This window comes from Ixodes scapularis, unplaced genomic scaffold (assembly GCF_016920785.2).
Source record: "Ixodes scapularis isolate PalLabHiFi unplaced genomic scaffold, ASM1692078v2 PGA_scaffold3__209_contigs__length_174095766, whole genome shotgun sequence".
Taxonomy (NCBI): Eukaryota; Metazoa; Arthropoda; class Arachnida; order Ixodida; family Ixodidae; genus Ixodes; species Ixodes scapularis.
In genome coordinates, this window is record NW_024609868.1 from 158,227,466 (window position 1) to 158,246,354 (window position 18,889).

An 18,889-nucleotide genomic window follows, 5' to 3' on the forward strand; every position below is an offset into this window, starting at 1 on the left:
TCATTCACGTTGTGATTTGTTTGGTGAAATTATCGCAGCATCCTATATACCTTTCTTAAAACACAGTCAATGAAAATACTGAAACGAAAATTACGAAATTTATTTATCGTGTCTTCCATGAAAGGCCCAATACACATAAACCTAGTTTTGTTCTGCATGAAAGTAAACATAATGTACTTTTTTGGCGAAACAACCGCCATTATTGCCTATAATTACCTATAGATAGGCAATACCTTACCTAATTTATACCTGATACCTTTATACATGTATATTATGTTGTTATCTATAGCAAATAGCAATCCAGTTGTAGGCGGTGCAAAAGGCAGTAATCTAGTAACCTAGCCTACAAAACACTTTTTTTTTGTTTATGGTGCGTTGGCATTATATATATATATTTTTTTTAAAAGTCCGTGCCTACGCCAGTCCGCCATTGCTTTAGCCCCGAGAGCGAACACAAGCGTCGCTGCGGTCGCCGCGCCCTGATAGAGTGAGGTGTACCGTGACGTCAGGGGGAGGACTCCGCTCCGCGATCTCGCATCGGCTCGCTTCCCAGCACCGTTTTTTTTTGGATTGGTGTTGTGTGCCGCAATATCTTCAAGGAGCTGGACTTCGTTTACCCGGTGCACAAGACGTTGAGTTAGGCCGATATTGACGTGCTTCCGTACATTTCATAAGCCTGCTTGTCCCTTTTACCTTTAAAATTGGGTTACAAATCCCGAAAGCTATCAGCGGAGGCAATTCCACCGATGAACCTCCCCGTCCGTCCACACGACACAAGGCAATTTTGCGAGGGATCGGTGAAGCGGTGGCGCAAGTGTTTCAGACGCTGAAATTCTGTTCCTTGCATGTTCATGATTTAGGACGATATTACATCCCGCTTTCAAGGCATTGGAAGTGGCATTTATATCATGGGCCTTTGGGTGGTAGGCAAATTTTCTCGCGACCCCGACTTTGCGCTGCCACTCTGCATGCGCTGGTTCGCATATGTTTTAAAGGCCCCTTGTCTGATTAACTTTGAAGTGTTCGTAGAACAGGTTCGTTTTGCATAAATGTAGATTCTTCGTGAATTAATTATATAGTTTATACACGTATGCAGGCATATTTCTTAGAAGATGCACAGTTACTGGAAATTAGTTTGTATGGTGGCAGCAAAAATGGTTGAATTGTCCCCAGTTGCCTTAATGATAAGTATTGAACTGCCAAAAATAGGCACAGCAATAGTGCCGTAATTTGGAATGTTTATACTTTTTGCTGACATTTTTATTCCAGGCTTGGGTATTCGGAAAATACACCGGTTAGTCTGTATTGTCATTTCCAATTAAAAGAGTCACTGCTGCAGGTCTCGAAAAGCTTCCTTAGCCTCCAAACTCCCTACAGCTGGACTCCCTGACAACGGAGGAAAACAGGAGTAAAAGCAAGCATTCGAACGTCTGTCCAGTGGTAGCTGCAGCACTAGTAGCGAAAAATGTGGAACCTGTGAAGGGCGACAGTCGGCGTGAGAAAAGCTTCTGGTATTTTAGCTTCAGGACAATTCGATTAAAGTAAAATCTCAATTTTCGGACTTAAGGGACTAACAACGAGCTAGACACCTTCGTTTACGCTTGTTATGCATTACTCGAGGGTTGATATAAGCAGGTGCACAGATACCACCCGTGTAGTCCATTGAAATACTATCCGAATCCAGCAAAGGTCAAATGCGATCAGTATATGTAATAAATGTTCCTTGTTTTTTTACTTTGCCCCTGCACTTGGGCTGTCTTACTTGTGAATTTCTCCCCATAGCCCAGACTATATTTACCATGTTGCTCGAGCAGCATGCACCTTTTCTCCTGCAGGGTCTTGTTTAAAAAGAGATACAAAAAAAAATTGCATGCATAACCTGCCAATTCATTCAGACCATCAGCAGTATTTATTGTGCGAGATGTACATCTATAGGGATGCTCCTGCAATTGTGGCCATATTTCTTTATTTTCATATACCAGCTGCGATTCATGCGTTGCCTGCCCTGTCGACCATGCTTAAGATGTTGGTTGAAGTTTCGCGTATAGCTACAGGCCATACCTCAATAAAGGCACACATAAAAATTTACACTTCCCACAAAAAGACGCAAAAAAAAATTAAATAGAAACGAGCGCGCCGACAGCTAGCGTCGTCACACCCTCCATAGGGCGAGCGGGGCGAGACGGGGAAAAATTCTCTCCTCGCCGTGACGTCACCCCGTTTCGCCGGAAGGGGGCGCCTCGCGAACTTTTCGGGGCTAATTGTTTGCTCACATTCCCTGAGGATATATTGAAAACTTCGATTGGATACGAGTCTTCGACGAACGATGACGCAGCGCTCGTCGCAGACTCGTATCCAATCACACGCTTCAAGAGAAAGAAATGGAGACCCCCAATGTTGCTTGATGGACTTTTGAAAAGACAATATGCGCTTCTCGACGCAGCCCTCCAATACATCGATTGTTTAATTTTTGTTTATAACGCACGTGGTCATTTTTATTATGAAATTCACTAATCAATATCAATATTTTGCAATTACTGACGTTCCCACCTTCCGAAATAGTTATCACCACTAAGAGTATTGTAGACATCTTTATTCCGAGATAAATTAGGTAGTGAAACGATCATTTTTGATTTGTTTCTGAGCCACGGAGTTTTGCGAGATGCTTCTAGCATTTATTCGAAGCTATCGCTGGCGTAATAAAACAGAGTGTGGAGGCCAATGAGGAATCCATTCTAAACAGGGGAAATAAAAATGAGCCCTGGTGACGACTGTAAAATACCGCACGTGTAAAAATCTGCACTATTCAAAGACGACTAGAAAAATTAAACGCGAGGATTGAGCTGAAAACCTCTTCACCCGGGTCGGTTGTCGCGGTAGCGATGGTCGAACAACCAAGATTTTAGTTTGAATGCAGTCCAACACTCGACAGTACTTAAGCTGCACCCAAAATATGTTGTCTTTAGTATACGTGGTTTCTTTTGAAACGAAAAGAAACAAGACATGTCGGAGTGGCCACTTCATCAAAAGTAATTTTCGCACCTGTCACGAGGCTCACGCTAGAAGTGAACGAGTCGACTATGTTGACGTCGGGATAAAAAAACAAACAAAAAAAACTTCAATTGTCAGCACTGTGCGATGGAATGACTTACCCTGAACTTAGAAAATATGGTACTCTAAACACGCAAGTTCGCGTACAGAGTTCAGCGAATCATTGACTCATTTTGATAGTACGTGTAATTGCGTCCAAAAAAGGAAACACGAGGAAATAACCCAAATCAGAGATGGTAATTTGTTTTCTCTTTGTAAAGTGAAAAACACTGAATGTGACAGTATATGTGCAAAAAATAAGTGAAATATAAACATATATAAACATGTGTTCCTGAGAAAAGAGCACTTAATTATGAGGAAATATACTTTAAAAGAGATTTTTCACGAATGAGGCTCAAGTGTGAACGAAAGCGTTGCATTAGGAACAACTCAAATGCTATGGAAACAAAATAAACATATAATAGACTTAACTGGAGAGGGCGATTCCATGCCTAGGGTTGTCAAGAACCCCGGATGTTGTGCGTGAGGTCCTTCAAACATTTGTTAAAAAAAGTCTGAAAAGGCGGTGTTTGGTTAAAAGGAACGACTGGAAGAAGAATATTGCCAAGTTTAGGTAAATTCACTCAGAAAAGACGGAAATAGTTTATTATAGGTGGGGCGAGGCCACATTCTTTTAAAACAGTATGATTGAGAAGAGTTGGAATCAAAACTCCAGCATTCATACCAGTCAAAATTGAAGAGAATATCAGCCTCTCTTGAGTTATATTAAGATAAACAAAATATTGAAACTGTGCCTCTCATATTACATCCGCCTAACAGCAATTCAGATGCCTATGACAAGTTTCTCTGCAATATCTCTCGGCTATCACATCTGCTGTAAAACGCATTCACATTTCAAATAAAGTTTAAGCTGAGCTTCGTTCTTTAAACAGGACTTCCATTTGAGGTGCGTATATTAAAGCGAACATTCAATTATGTTTTTTAAGTTTTTCATTTTTTAAAGCATTTATACATTTTTAAAAAAGACATCATCATAGTACTGGGTCAAGTTTGGAAAACGTTTGCCTAATAAAGCTGATTCACCTATAATGTAGAGGCACAAAAACGATGCAGTAACATAGCGGTTTTTTGTCATCAACTTTTGTATCTTCATCCCGATCATTATAGAAACCTCTTTTTTCAAACGGCCATTTTTGGTTTACAGGTTACCGAAGACAATGAAAAAATCATGACAAAAATATATTTAAAAAAGTCTATACAGAAGCTATGCTAAAATTAGTATACAACATTTCGTTTTCGAAAAATAAATAAACTAGTATATCTATTTGTGGCTTTCTGTTCTGTTTGCACAAGCTATGATAAAACTTACTTTCGATATCCACCCATATATTGCTCGGGAAAAAAATAGCCCCTAAAACATTTCGTTCTAATCAAACACTTCGTTTTGCGGGAGACTCAGTCAGGTAAAAAATGGCAGAATATACTTCTTAGATGACTTCTTTTCACTTCAGAAGCTGCATATAAATCCTCCAAATTCGCGGTATCTTAGTAAGTTTATTTTTGTGGTAGATGATAGTGAAAGAAAGCAGTAAACGTGCCTATTGTCTGAATGGCTGTTGAGAGACCTACCAGACAAATGTAGAGGGACATACATAAGAATTATGCAGTTACGTCCAGCCACGAGTGCTCAAACATTTGAAGGGTGATACAAAAGTGTCACGTAAGTTTCACATCGTCAGAAACTGTAAAAATATTTTCTAAATATTAAATATTTAATAAAGTCCGGTCACTGGCCAAGTAACAAATATCACATGACTTGCTCAACTAGCCTGAATTGTAACTGTGAACTGTGAACAGTAAAATTCCCCATACTTTTGTGCAAAATTACCCAATAACTGCACGGAACTTATTCTCATCATTGGCAATTATTTGAAAGCAAAGCATAGAGTTGTGAGTTATATGACAATGCCCCAAAGAGGACGTGGTTTCGATGTCACGTGCTCTTTAGGCTTGCGACTCGCTATAAATTTCCGAGTTCTCTAGACAGCGCGAAAACAAGATATTTCTGTTCGTTTTTGAGTTTTTTACAGCTGCTGGTTCTTTTTTATTATCTGTCCAGGAACAAGTTACAGCTTTCCCGTCAAACTCATCCGGCCATACCCTCTTTTTCTTGTTACTCCTAAAACAATGACACTACAACCACGCCTACCTCTTTGTAGACAATCTTTTGCGCACTAACGACTGACTTGGGCGCAGCTTTTCCGTGGATTCATTTCAGAACTCGGGGGTAAAACCGGTAGTAGAGGCATATTGTATACGATGTATTTACCATGGAGCGGAAGGTATGGTGTATGAATGTTTGTATCGTCGATACGCTCAATGTACAAGATGTCCTCCAAAAAAGGTTTAGAAGGTTTTTTCAACTCAAAAATAAACCATGCATTGCCGAACGCTCGTTCTCTACCAAAGCGTACTGCAAGAGATGCGAACCAGACGCCAGTTTTAGCAGTAACTGTTATCTTATTCAACAGTTACGTGATTTTCTGACGCTTTCATTGGAAAAAGTAGGCACATTTTCGTCCGTTTTTGGTAACTGGGGCCATGGAGCTCCGTGTATTCGAGAACACGTCGGCCGCCATTTTACCACTGAACACTTGAGAACTTCAATCATACTTTGGAGGAGCTAACGGTTAGTGCTGAGACTTTGGGATCTAGTTCGAACCTCCAGCGCTGCATTTATGTGGAGAATTATCATTTGGCGATGCATAGTGTATTGTTCCGATAAAAAAAAAACACCTCGTAATTTTTTTTCGGCGGACACCCTGTATCTACTAAATTATGAAGTTGGAATGTCATAAGATGTATTTGATGGTATTTAAACGAGGATAAAATGTGTTCCAACTTCCACCACTCCGTGAAAGAGAGTCAACTGAGCAAACACTCAACTTGTACGAAGGCGAATCAAAATATTTTTGTAGCTTAAGAAAATTGGTTGACATTAATGAGGTTCTGGTTTGTTGACGTATTAAGTTGAGTTTTGATAGTGAAATCACTCTGGGCTTCTAGCAAACCAAACTATAATTAATTTCTGCATGCCTGACCACGTAACCCCTTTCTCATCCAGTGATCGACGCAACGGGCAAGTACCCCACGGGGCTGTTCCAAGGAACGCTGTCGGACATCGGGGCCTTCGATCAGTGCATCGAGACCGTGATATACGACGACTATGGCAACGAGAAAGTCAGGGCGCAGTACTGCACTCTGTACATAAAGTTCGGCAAAGATCTCTCCATCTTAGAACATGTGGACGACATGCTTCGCTTGTCTCACAGAAGGGTGAGTTCACCTTCGGTTGTTTCGCTAGAAAGACAGTCAGGTAATAGTCTTCAAATCTCTCAGCATTCGGGACATGACATTGGACGGAAACTAGGCGCTTTCGTTTTTCCGATTCTGTTAAATAGTATGAAATATTATGTGTAGAATAAATATACTAACTGTGCGGTTTTTCTGTTCGCTCACCTATTACTTGACTTACTTGTTTTATAATAATAATAGTGTTTATTTCCACCATATGATGGGAGCGATCAGGAAACAAAAGCTGTGAGGTACAGCTTGACGGGTTCCTGACCGCCTACAGCAGCAGCGACAGAGTGGGGAAATAATACAGCAATCAAAAGAGAAACACAAATGTACAGAAAATGATCGCCATCACAACATGTTAAGCACAATACCTTAGATTATCACAATGTTGACATAGAGGGCATGACGGGCAAACAAAAACAAAAACAAGCTCATAGTATTAAGAACAAAACACGGAGTAAAGAGAGCAACTACATCAGTGAAAAAAGGGTGACCTCACTTCACTCAACGATAATTTGTCCGAATCAATACCTTTAGCTAAAAACAGATTAAATAATTTGGGAACAGCATATTTTAGCGTTTGCGTGCCATAGTTTGTTCTCAGTGTGACCACCCCCCAACATTCAGCTCCGCAGGTAGAGTAACTATGAATGGTGTTTCGAGATTTGTGCAAGATTTATAAAAAAATTCGTATTTCTAATTTGCTCCACTTTTAGGCTAGTGGCAAGCCTGTAATCATATAATATGTGAACATTTATGACTTGAAATTTTTTGAATAAGCTAGCTGTATGAAAATCAAACGGGACATCTCCTATAGCTCTCAGTGCTACTTTTGCAACACATGCAGCTTTTCTAGATTAGTAGAAGTCGTTGTACCCAAAACTAAATGGCAGTAATTTAAGTGGGAGTGGAATAGAGAATTATACAATAATAATTTTACTTTTTTTGGCAAAATATAACGATGACCATTTAACATGCCCACAGCCCGGGATAGCTTTGAAATAAGGTTGTTTATATGATTTTCCCACGACATATTCTCAGAGAAAGTAACACCTAAGAGCTTAAAGGAGTTTACCATTTCAATGTTGCTAGATTTTAAATTTAGGTCTTTTGTAATGTTTACAAGTTTATTTTTCAGGCGAAAAAGCACGGCTTTTGTTTTCTTCACATTTATTTGCAACGCGTTGTTCTCACTCCATATTTCTAACCTAGACAGAGTCAGGTCTGCCGTATCAATTAAGGTATCAGCATTTTTTGAATTAAAAAGTATACTTGTGTCGTCAGCGTAGTTGACAAATTTTGCATTTGTTCTAAAATTGGTAATATCATTAACATATATATTAAAAAGGAAAGGACCCAAAATACTGCCCTGTGGTACGCCAGAAAGAATAGGTTTTATCGTAGAGGCGTTTTCATTAATACTAACATATTGCATCCGATGCCCCAGATACGACCGTATTAACTCTAAAGCGTGCCCTCGAATTCCATAATTACCTAATTTAGAAAGTAGAATTTGATGATTGAGACAGTCGAAAGCTTTAGTAAAATCTATGAATATTCCAAGGGCCATTATTTTGTTTTCAAAGCTTTGCAAAATGAATTCTTTTTGAACAAGTAGAGCGGATTCCGTAGATTTGTGCTTTCTAAAACCGTACTGCGACGCTATTATCAAGTCGTACTTATTAGAAAAGTTAGTTAATCGGGTATAAATGACTTTTTCGAGTGCCTTGGAAAACACTGGCAATATTGAGATGGGTCTGTAATTGCCCAGTTCATTTACGCTTCCTTTTTTATGCAATACTGAAACCTTAGCAATCTGCTTTCGCTTGGGAAATACTCCTGTGGCTAAAGAAATATTAAATATGCGAGTTATTACAGGTGCTAGCAAATGAATCACGTGCTTTACAGGCCTTATTTGAATACCATCTACATCACAGCTTCCACTGTTTTTAAGCTGCAAAAATACACTCAACACTTCGGGTTCTACCACAGGGTCTAAAAATATCGTGTCACTGTTTCTTTTATCGCTAAACATAGCAGCATTATTTATTGCAGACGTACTCGCAACATTTACATAATGTTCGTTGAAAGCACTTGCCAATGAGCAACCAGTAAGTTCAGTGCCGTTATGCATACTTGTTTTCAATAGAACTGGATGGGTGATCACGATGACGTCTGCACGACCCTGTGCGGCCATAAACATGTTGAAATGATAACACTCTCTCGCACGCCGTAGTTCTTTCGTTAAGTTGTTGCGATAGTTTTTGAATATTGATAGATCATTCTTGTCTCTTGATTTTGCGAATTTGCCATACAAGACGTTTTTTGTGTTATTTTTACAAAATAACTCTGGAGTTATCCAACGTGTTCTTATGCGTTTATTTGTTTTTATAGGTGTGAAGGGAAAGTATGTCTCATACAAACTTAGAAATAATTCAATAAAAGTGTTGTAAGCACCATTGGCACTAATTTTGCAAAGTAAACTATTCCAATTTGCCTTCGAGACAGCGATTTCGAAGGCGTCTAGTCGATCTAAAGTTATTTTTTGAATCAGTGTCCGCTTCATTTTGCAGACCTTTTTCGGTACGTTTTTAAAAGAAATGAACATAGGTGGTCACTCAGATCACAACCAATGACACCGGCCTTTAGATATCCAACAGGGCTATTAGAAATGAACAAATCTATTAGCGTTTCAGATAAAAGAGTAACACGTGTAGGTCTATTGATAAGATTTGCACAGCCATTTGCATTGATTAGCGATTCTAAAGTCCTTTTAACAGCGGTATCAGCACACATATCAATGTTTAAATCCCCACCACATATTACAATGCACTTTTCTTTGGTAACAAAAACCAAGAAAGATTCAAAAAATTCAAAAAAATGACTCAACATTACCGTTTGGTGGTCTGTAAACCGCTGCAAACATATGCTTATTAACGCTAATTTTGTTAGATTTATTTGTTTCGAAATTATTAACACCGTGACTTTATTTGTGTCTCTATCGCAAGTTTCTTCCAAATTACACACTCAGTAATTACATGACCATATTATTTAAAAATAAATCTAAACAGTGTTGATATTGACAAACTAATTGTTTTTTTTATATCCGTGGCTAACGAATCTTGCATAACGCGAATAACAGGCCTGAACTCATTAGCTTGGCCCGGTGGAAATGGTTTGCAAGGTTTGCTTATACCTAACGTCCTTTTAGGCCTCGTGCTAGATTTAATGCCCTAAGAAGTCCATAAACTCCCTCCCTTTAAATCACGACATACCAGCATATTATGCTCCTCATTGTATCTAGGCTTTTCCGCAAAATGTTCGGATTGTTTCGTTCGGGCACTCCTAAATCTCATTCCATGAGCTGAACATTCCGGAATAATATTATGCAATACGTCTTGAACGCACGTGATGCCCTCTGCGTGGTGATGATCTACATTGGTAAAGCGTCCTTGTCTTCAATACTAAGCGCGCAAATTGCATCAAAGCATGTTCGATGTTTTTTTTTTTTGTTCTTTTTTTTGTTTGAATTTCGATAGCGATAAAACATCACCGTATCCGATCATCAAGAAAATATGTCTCGAGGTGCATAAAAAATATCATATCACGGAATTTTGTTTGCGGGGATTAGTTATCTCCGATTAAGTCTCCATGGAGCCAACCTTGATCCATTGAGTACCAACGATCACTGCTCTAATCCTGACATACAAAACGCAGGTCGCCAATGTTGGGCGTCGGAAATAGCTTGTCGATCAGACTGGATGTTAGAATTTAGGTTTTCAATTAATTCATCTATATTAAATTTTCGCCTCGGGGTTCGTTGATGTTTGTTTGTTGCGAGCTCTGGTGTGTGTTACATAGTTTGGCTTTCTAAACTAAGTATGCACACATGCCGTTTTTTAATGTTAGAAATGAGGAGTATAGAAATCAAATTAATTGCGCCAATTTTCTAGCCATCTCTACAAAATGGCTCAAATTGATATGTAGTATAAAACTGTTATGGAGCAGTAAAATTGCACTTCACTTTAAAAATAAAATGGCACGCAACGTTTTGATATAGAGCATAAACGTCAGGAGTGTTCCAAAAATATTCACATCCAATAGGGCGGTGTCATCCTTAGATTGGCTACTGCATAGGCAGCAGGTGAGACGCAGCACTAACTTACACTTCAACCACTATGAATGATATTTCAACTAATTCAAACTTTCCACTGTTCAGACAAAGTTAATGAGCATATTTCAACGTATTATTACACAGATTCAATATATACCATCAGCAGAAGTAGAAGAGTTCATATGATCAGCCCAGTTCGACGTACTAAGACCTTTTCTGCAGAATAAACAACCCTAACAAAAACATTGCGTCTATATTCGCACAGACCACTTCAAAAGCCATTCTCTGCTATCGAGCGACATAAATGGCTGAATGATTAGGTCAAACTTATGTCTGGACATAAGAGCGAAGTTTGTAAAGTGATAGCCTCACTAACGTTAGCATGTCAGGCGTGATGTTGAGAGTCGCTTCGCAGATGTCATATCAAGGCCGAATCGAAACTGCGCGGCGTTATCCTGAGCTTCTATAATGAAAAACAATATCCGCATTTCGCCGGTTTTTCTAGCACACGTATTTCTAGTGGTTATGACACGGCGCTATATGATTCTAACTACTATTGGTACACAACTAGTGCAAACATATTTCATAATGCGTCATTCGCCGAGGTTCATTAGATCCCAGTTATTTCGTCTCTAACTACTTCGAAAACAAGAAAAAATTATTACAAGAAATTTTAGTTATCGATGAGTAATTATAAATACTATTCCTAAATTTAGGCAGATGCGTTTAAGGCTAGAATTGCCGCGCCATAGAAAACTTCCCACAGCCCCCTTCGAGGAACTAGAATCAATACACTCTGCACCACACATCTAACGACAGCAAAATAGCCGCTCAACTGTACTAGAAAAACGATTTTCGTAAAATCGGGACAAAATCACGTGGTGTACGTAAGCCTCGACAGATTTCAATTTTATTCGCTCATTCTTTTGTTTTGTTTAGTTTTATATCTAATTTATATATGTCATAACCTTTTTGGCTTCGCCGCAGATTGGGACCTACACTGCCCCCAAGGTTGTTATTTTTTTTCTTAAAAGTCATAGTTGGAATTTTAAAAAAAAGCCTGCCACGTCACACGCAAAAAGAACAACAAAACTGTGTTACATATTGTGCAAGAGATAAAGCTATTGAATGGACGATGCTAAGAGGAATGACGTCAATTTATTGATTTAGATATATGCATTTGATAACACTCGGTCGGTTTTGTTGAAGAGCTGTTTAGGATAATGCGTACGCTCGACCACTCTTACCAGAAAAATCACCGGTTTGCTATGATGTAAGCCTTTTGGTTTAATAGGGGTTTGAACGAATCTTAATAGGGGTTTGACCGAATCTGAAAGCTGTAAATGACGCACAGCTGTTCAATTTAATCCCAATTCGCAAACATCTAAGAGTGAATTTACCGAAAAATGATTTGCGTCCTACCATTAAGGCCTGCGATCTGAAACGGCGCATGGCATGAGCAACCTAAACACCATGTTTGGTCACGTTCTTTATACTTAAGTGAAAGCTTTTACCAGCCTTTTTATAACCTAGCTCCCTAAAAATGTCTCACTGATATTGTATTTTGGAGTTATCAGTATAAAACATAGCGCACGGACGTTTTTGGGGTGGATGTTTTCGATACTATTAGAACTAAGGACAGAATCTCTGGATGGTTAGATATCGTTCTTCTGTTTCCCGGTGGCGGTTTATTTGACACATTCTCCAAAACAAAACGTATGGGTTGAATCAGGCTCCTACTTATTCCGCTATACCCCAAAGAATTGATTTTAATAATTACGAAATACATATGATATAACAGACGCTGCACTGTTGTAGACGATATGTATCCAGCGAGTTTCTTAATGTATTGCGTTATTTCAGCATAATGCCTGCGTCAAGCCTAATCTCTTCTCAATCATGCCTTGCAACTTTATCATGCACAAGTATTTTTTAGTTCAACAAAACCTAGAATAGAGATAATAAAAGTGGACGGTATAATGACGTTACACGTAAGATCAGCATTTACTCAAACATTCAAATCTAAGTATTTTCGCGGCATTATAATTTAGGTCATCAAATTTTACTTCAATAGGAACCTCATATTAGGAATGTGTAATAAAATACAGAAATTTGCGGAACATGAAATGATCGAACATTTAAGACATAGCCTGAAACTTTCATTAAGAAGAAAAAACAAAAAAACACAAAAAAACATAACCTCACACGAGACTTAACGCGTTGGTTTCAAGCTGTATAAATATTCACATTTTAGATGCACAAATTAACCGCAACCATAATTTGTTTTGTAGTGCCTAGTGAATTCTAGTGATGCGCTTTTTTGCTCCCAGTTTTTCACTAGCTTTAGCTTAAACATATAGTGTTTCCTGACAATAGCATTACTATTGAAGGGTTCGAGGAGGGAAAAAGTGAGAAAGAAATAGCGATGGGAGTCGCCTTCCTTGTCTGTTGCGAGTAACGGCGAGCTTGCGGCAATTGGAACCCTTGGCTGTAGCTCTTAGGCGGTGTTTTTCCCAGTTGCGAGCTCTTTTAAAACAGGATAGGTGGTCGAATACGAGCCGTCAAGTAAAAATATGTTCGCGGCGCATCCCAGGTGAGACGTATTGTGCTACTGCCACACATAGACGCGTTTGTGCAAAGATTGTCGATGTTAACAAGGTCATTTATGGCCTCTCAATAATACTTCAGGTCGCCAGATGACTCGCGTATCAAGTATAATACAAGGACTTTGTTTTTCCTTCATCCTTTCTTTATCGCAAACGGTGGGTTTGGGTCTTGATAAGAGCTAAATCCGGTGAGAAAAAAAAAAAAAACACAAAAAACAAAAAAACAAGATGTTAGAGACTAAACCGTATTTTTTGCACAGTATATGCTCGCTTAATGGGCTACTCTTCGTGAGTGTTATATTTCTCTTAGAATCAAAATATTACAACTTGAAAAATTTATTTTCGGTAAAAGAAGGAGCAGAAATTCAAAATGCATTACTTTAGCGAACATCAGTTTAGAGGGGTACTATTCTACTAAACAGATGGTGGACCTAAGGTAAAACTTCGCTTTACCTTAGGTCCAGGCACAGCCAACGCGACAAGATGATGGGACCAATCAGGAACCGTCAGAAGCGCACCATCATGTTGTTTGTCATATTTCTCTGCGAGTTCCATCATGGCTGAATCAATCATAAACAAAAAAGGCTTAGTGACTTACCCCTTTGATGATGCTTGATTAGCCCGTTACATGGTAAGGTCGGCCGCGTCTGGATATTACCTGAAACCTAGTTTCACACTGCTTAGGAATGAGGGCCAATAATTTTTTTCAAGACCCCAATCAATCCTTAACTGTAGCGCGTTGTTGACAAACCTGTTACTTTGGGATCGGTAACGCTCATTTTTGTGAATATTGACTGAGATTCTATATTAGCAGCTGAAACTTAGTTGTTAGACATCTGTTGAGACAAGTTAATGGAGTCCTTAACTAAAATACACAGTTATGCAATAGGCCAGAACAGCTTCCCCTTGAAACATCACAAATGACAGCCTCACTCAACTGCTCTCATTTAGTACATCAGTTGAGATTTGCTCTCTTGCTTTCACGAAAACATATGGACGACGGGCTTGGTTCTGAGGAGGGCAACCACCAGCTGCCAATTTTTCCGTGCAAGTCGAAATGACGTCAATAGCGCTTTTAACTTCCGCGAAATTTGAAAAGAAAGGAGAAATAGAAACACGCCCCCCCCCCCCCCAGCCCTTTCCCCGGTATATGCGCTCCACTTTAGAAATGCCGAGTACCTTTCAAGGAGACCCGGGTTCCAAAGAGTGGCTTCGCATAAATTATCTTTACGGGAGAGGTTGTTAAACCAAAGTAGTTACGTTACCTATTACCTTTTGACAGCAAGTACAACTGAGCGATGTACTTATAGGTACTAATTTATAATAATTTCAGAATTGATCGGTGAGAAACCTGGCACTCAGATGGCGGAAAAGGAATATGTGTATTTTAGGGCAAAATCTGTTAACGGTGACAAAACCTTTGACAATTGGCAAAAAAACCACGACTCTGGTTGAACGCAAGTACGACATTACATAGTTACGAACTAAATTAGACAAATTTACGCTTCTAAAATGGTCATAGTTACTTAGGTTCGATTGCTCGTGAGCAGAGAACGCAACTTCAGCGACATTATTGACAACTGATTTCTGGGGAGTATAGTTATTACATACCTGAATAATAGTGTTTTTTTATATTACTGGGCTCAAATTAAAGTTAATTAAAAGCCACTGTTTTTTTTTCATTGAAATCACTTCCGACCAAACGTTCAGTAAAATAGAAACTTCGCCTGGGACTAGTCAATATGATTTTTAAAAGCTTCTTTTATCATTGTCTAGACTAGCAATGTGGGAAAATAAATTATATCGTTCTCATCTTTATGAAGGCTAATATAATTGCTGTGTGTCTAAGCAAGCAAGCGTGTAGGCGTTACAGATTGTATTAAAGCAAGAGTTACAATAATTAATTAAATAACACTATAAGTAACATAAATTAATCGTTTCGTATATTCCTATCGATGGCGTGGGCATCAGGACATGAGTGGGAAATGATAATTGTCGAAATACAGTTATTGAACTTTTAAAATTTGATGTTGTAATATTTATTATATGTCAAATGTAATATTTATTGTGCAGTGATTAGCATCACTTCCCAATACCGCTGTGATGTCCATTGCCTTATCTTTGAATTCTGAGATCTAATCTGCCTCTACAAGTTGAATATGTGAGAAGCAAAATTTTCAGTGAAAACAACAAAGTGCAATATTTACGTGGTGATAGTTTTGTAAAGTTAAACAAATTCTAAAACACAATTTAATTTGTAGGTCGAAGGGATACTGAAGCGAACTTTCGAGCTAATAAAACAAGGCAGGTATCCCAGTTCATCTGGGATCCGAAACAGGGAGTCATCACCACGAACAAACGTCTTAACCGTCTGATCCCACATCTTCAACTGTATGTAGTTGACGAATATCTGTTTGATGATGGAGTGAATGAGTTTGGTGAAGTAGCTGCCGGAAGGCACACCCAATCTCTTAAGTCACATCCGGCCATCGGGCATGACGACTGGTGTGTTGATGAAGAACTTGTCGAGTACTACATAGCGCTCCCTTCCTAGGCAGTAACCTGACTTCCAGACAAAGGTAGAAGAAGAGGAAGATCGCTTAAAGAAGACAAAAGAGAAATAATGAGAATATTCCGACAGCAGGAAGGTCAATGCGTTGAAAGGAAGAAAATCCCGAATTAAGTGTAAAAAAAAACGAAAACCTAAATAAAGTGTAAAGATGTTAAAAATATCATTTAATGTAAAAAAAAGAGTAAACCGGAATCAAGAATTAGCAGGAAAGGAAAAGAAAAGGGGCATTATTAAACGTTGCTAGTCCAGCGGACCCATTCACAAGCTGATGGGCTGGACGGTAAAAAACCCATAAATATCACTCATACAGCGATATCTCTAACGGATCGCCGCATTTTTGGACTAGAAGTGCACTATTGAACACGGCCGACGAGGCCGACGAGACAATCCACGACACCATTCTCATTCCCTCTGCGCCTCGCTACCGCCCTTCGAGCTTGTGAACTGAAGCGAGGAAGAGAAAAGCGAGGACTGCTCCGTATTTTCAAACTTTCCAGGGTGACAATGACGCCATAGTCCTCATTTGAACGCGCCCTTCTTCTCCAAAAGTACGGCCATCCGTTTAAGATATCGATGTATGAGGGAGGTTTTGGAGTTCGTAGGGTCCCGTTCAATGCGCTTGCAGCCTTAGTTGCAGAAATCCAAATTTCGCTTCTGTATTCCTTTAACGTCTCCCAATAGAAGCAAGTCTTAGACTACGACAATAAATTGAAATAAAGAAAGAAATGAAGGCGACGGAGAATACAGTACACTGAGATCTGCTTGGAATGATCAGTGGATACTCAGTGTCTCTACTCACTCTTCGAGGGCGTTCGGACGCGAACACCGAACATCACACGTCGGCATTCGGTGTTCGATCCGGTTCAAGAAGTGAAAGAGACAAAGGCAGTTACCATTTGCGTCTATGCACTAATTAGTGTAACAATATCTCGGTCTTCCGACGTATCCGCGCGTTTTCGTCATGTCCTCTCCCTCCATTTCTCGCCGTATGTCTACAGAATAACAACAGAAGTACCTTGCGACGCAAAACCTACTCTAAAATAAAAATATGGCTTAAAGAAAATTATATACGTGTGGTACGAAAGAAAAGCTGAAGCGGTTTTGTATTTGAGGAAACATCCTTAAATTTCCTGCATTCGACCTCCAAAATATCAAATATCGAGTTTTTTAGTTTTTTTTTTCTTTTTTTAGTGTAGTGCATGGAGGTACAGAAAATTATTTTCAAAGTAGCGCTCAAGACCCTCCTTTCCGGAGCGTGACTTCACAAAAAGAGTTTTCGGATTTCGCAATCTCGCGCATCTTCAGCGCCTATTCAAGCTATTCACAAGCACTCTTGCTATTTTTAAAAATGGCAGAAAAGAGCGTCACGACTCGTTCCGGAGCGGGGGAATACACCTGGCAAGCTTGCGATTGCTCGAGCGGCCCTCGAGCGACACTCGCTTGGCGGCCGGAAGGTCCTCTTAATACGTAATGACTGGTCGGAGGGTTTTCGTGTTATCATGCGTTTATTAAGATCCTCGGGGAAAGCGAACATGATATCCAGATTCACGGGCTAAAACTACGCTAGAAGCAACCTCTATCTTACTTTCTTTTTTTAAATACGTCGGTCAGCTTCACTTTAAGGAGCATAAAATACTTATTCAAAAGTTCAGTGTTCATGAAAACGCGATTACAGTTCCCTGTTATTGTAAGGAGCACATCTTGTGTAGATAAAACGTTGCCGTAGAATTCAGGATTTTTTTCCCTTAAAGTTATTATCACATCAAGTAACTCAGTAGTAAATCATCATTTTTAGTAATATATATCTCAAAAGGAAAAAGGTATTGAAAATATATCAATGCAGGTTCCTCTCTAAGGTGTTATTCTGCATGCACGCCGAACCTTCAACATGTTGTTGCCTGTCCTTGTATATTTTAGGATCTGCTCAGGCAGGTTGTGTAAACCTCCGGATTTCGATATGCATTAGATACCCCCCTTTGGAATCAAATACATGTTGCTGCCCTACTGTAAAACAATATACTAATCGCCAATTGCTGTTTCCGCCAAAATTTGGCACGAACGGTCCAAATTTAGATAGCAACATTTACGAACTTGTGATTCGATTGACACTTTGAATATGGCTTATTTTCAACACGAGCGATGCGGGGCACGCAAAGAGAATGCTGATTTTATGCAGCTGCAGCAGATCTCGGTAGCCCTAATTTCAATCAAGACAAGGCAATATAAAACGAAAATCGATAGTAAAAGCAAATCAATTATAGAGCTCATGTACGCTCTTTCTTTATGATCAGTATACCACTTTTATTTATGGACGAGACACCAATATGTAGGGATGCGGTATGATCCAGTAGTTCAGGACGTGTATATTTAGCCATGAATAATAATGTCATACGCGAGTTTTTAATGTAAAATGGTGGCTGACAAAACAAACGAATACACAGAGATTAATTGCGTCCTCTACTGGGAATGGGTTTGATTTAACCATAAAAATGTTCTAAAGTCACAGTGTATTTCAGATCAGATAACGATAAGGATTGCAACATTGGCAGCTGGCCTAGATAACCAGGGCTAATTTTGGGTAGAGACTAAGTGTTCGGTCATGTATGCTTTAGTTTTGGTGATGCAAATAACTTTGCAAACATTCCATGCGGGCGCGCTGTTCGACTTTCCTGTGCATTCATTGAACTTTCATAATACAAAACATTCATGGAAGGCTTTTTGTTTGTTACGGCTTTAGCTGTCATGCAATGCAGTGAATACTTTGAAACCGTGCGAGTCTTCCTGTTGTCGTTCAGCTCTATGGGTGCTCTAAAGTGTTCAAAGTTAACCAGGTTTGAAGGTAAACATGTTCGGCAGATATCTGCCTGGTTGGGTGAATTTAAATGTAAAGAATAAAGAAATACGCCAACCAAAAAGTCGAAAAATTGTCCCAACGTTTCGAAACAGTTCGTTTCTTCATCAGGGGCGACTAAACGGGATAATAGCTTCTTTGTCTTTCTTTGAACTGGCTATCTCTTCTTCTTCATTGTCGATTGCTGGTTGTCTTCGTTTCGCCTGCGCCGTCTTGATTGTATCTCGTAACCCATGAACATATAAACTGGGTAAGGTGCCTAGAGACCTATTGATGTTATTTGCGGTGTTTTGAATATGCCAGGATTCTATCAGCTGTCTTCTGCGTAGGTTCGT

At 39.3% G+C, this 18,889-nt stretch overlaps 1 protein-coding gene across 1 annotated transcript in view; it reads left to right on the forward strand.

Moving 5' to 3' along the window:
* The window catches only part of LOC8028829 (nose resistant to fluoxetine protein 6), a 138,525-nt gene that overhangs the window by 21,950 nt on the left and 97,686 nt on the right, over window positions 1-18,889 (forward strand). Inside the window, exon 2 of the mRNA XM_040211128.3 lies at window positions 6,176-6,387. Coding sequence (XP_040067062.2) covers window positions 6,176-6,387 — 212 coding nt within the window. The remainder of the gene's footprint in view (window positions 1-6,175; window positions 6,388-18,889) is intronic.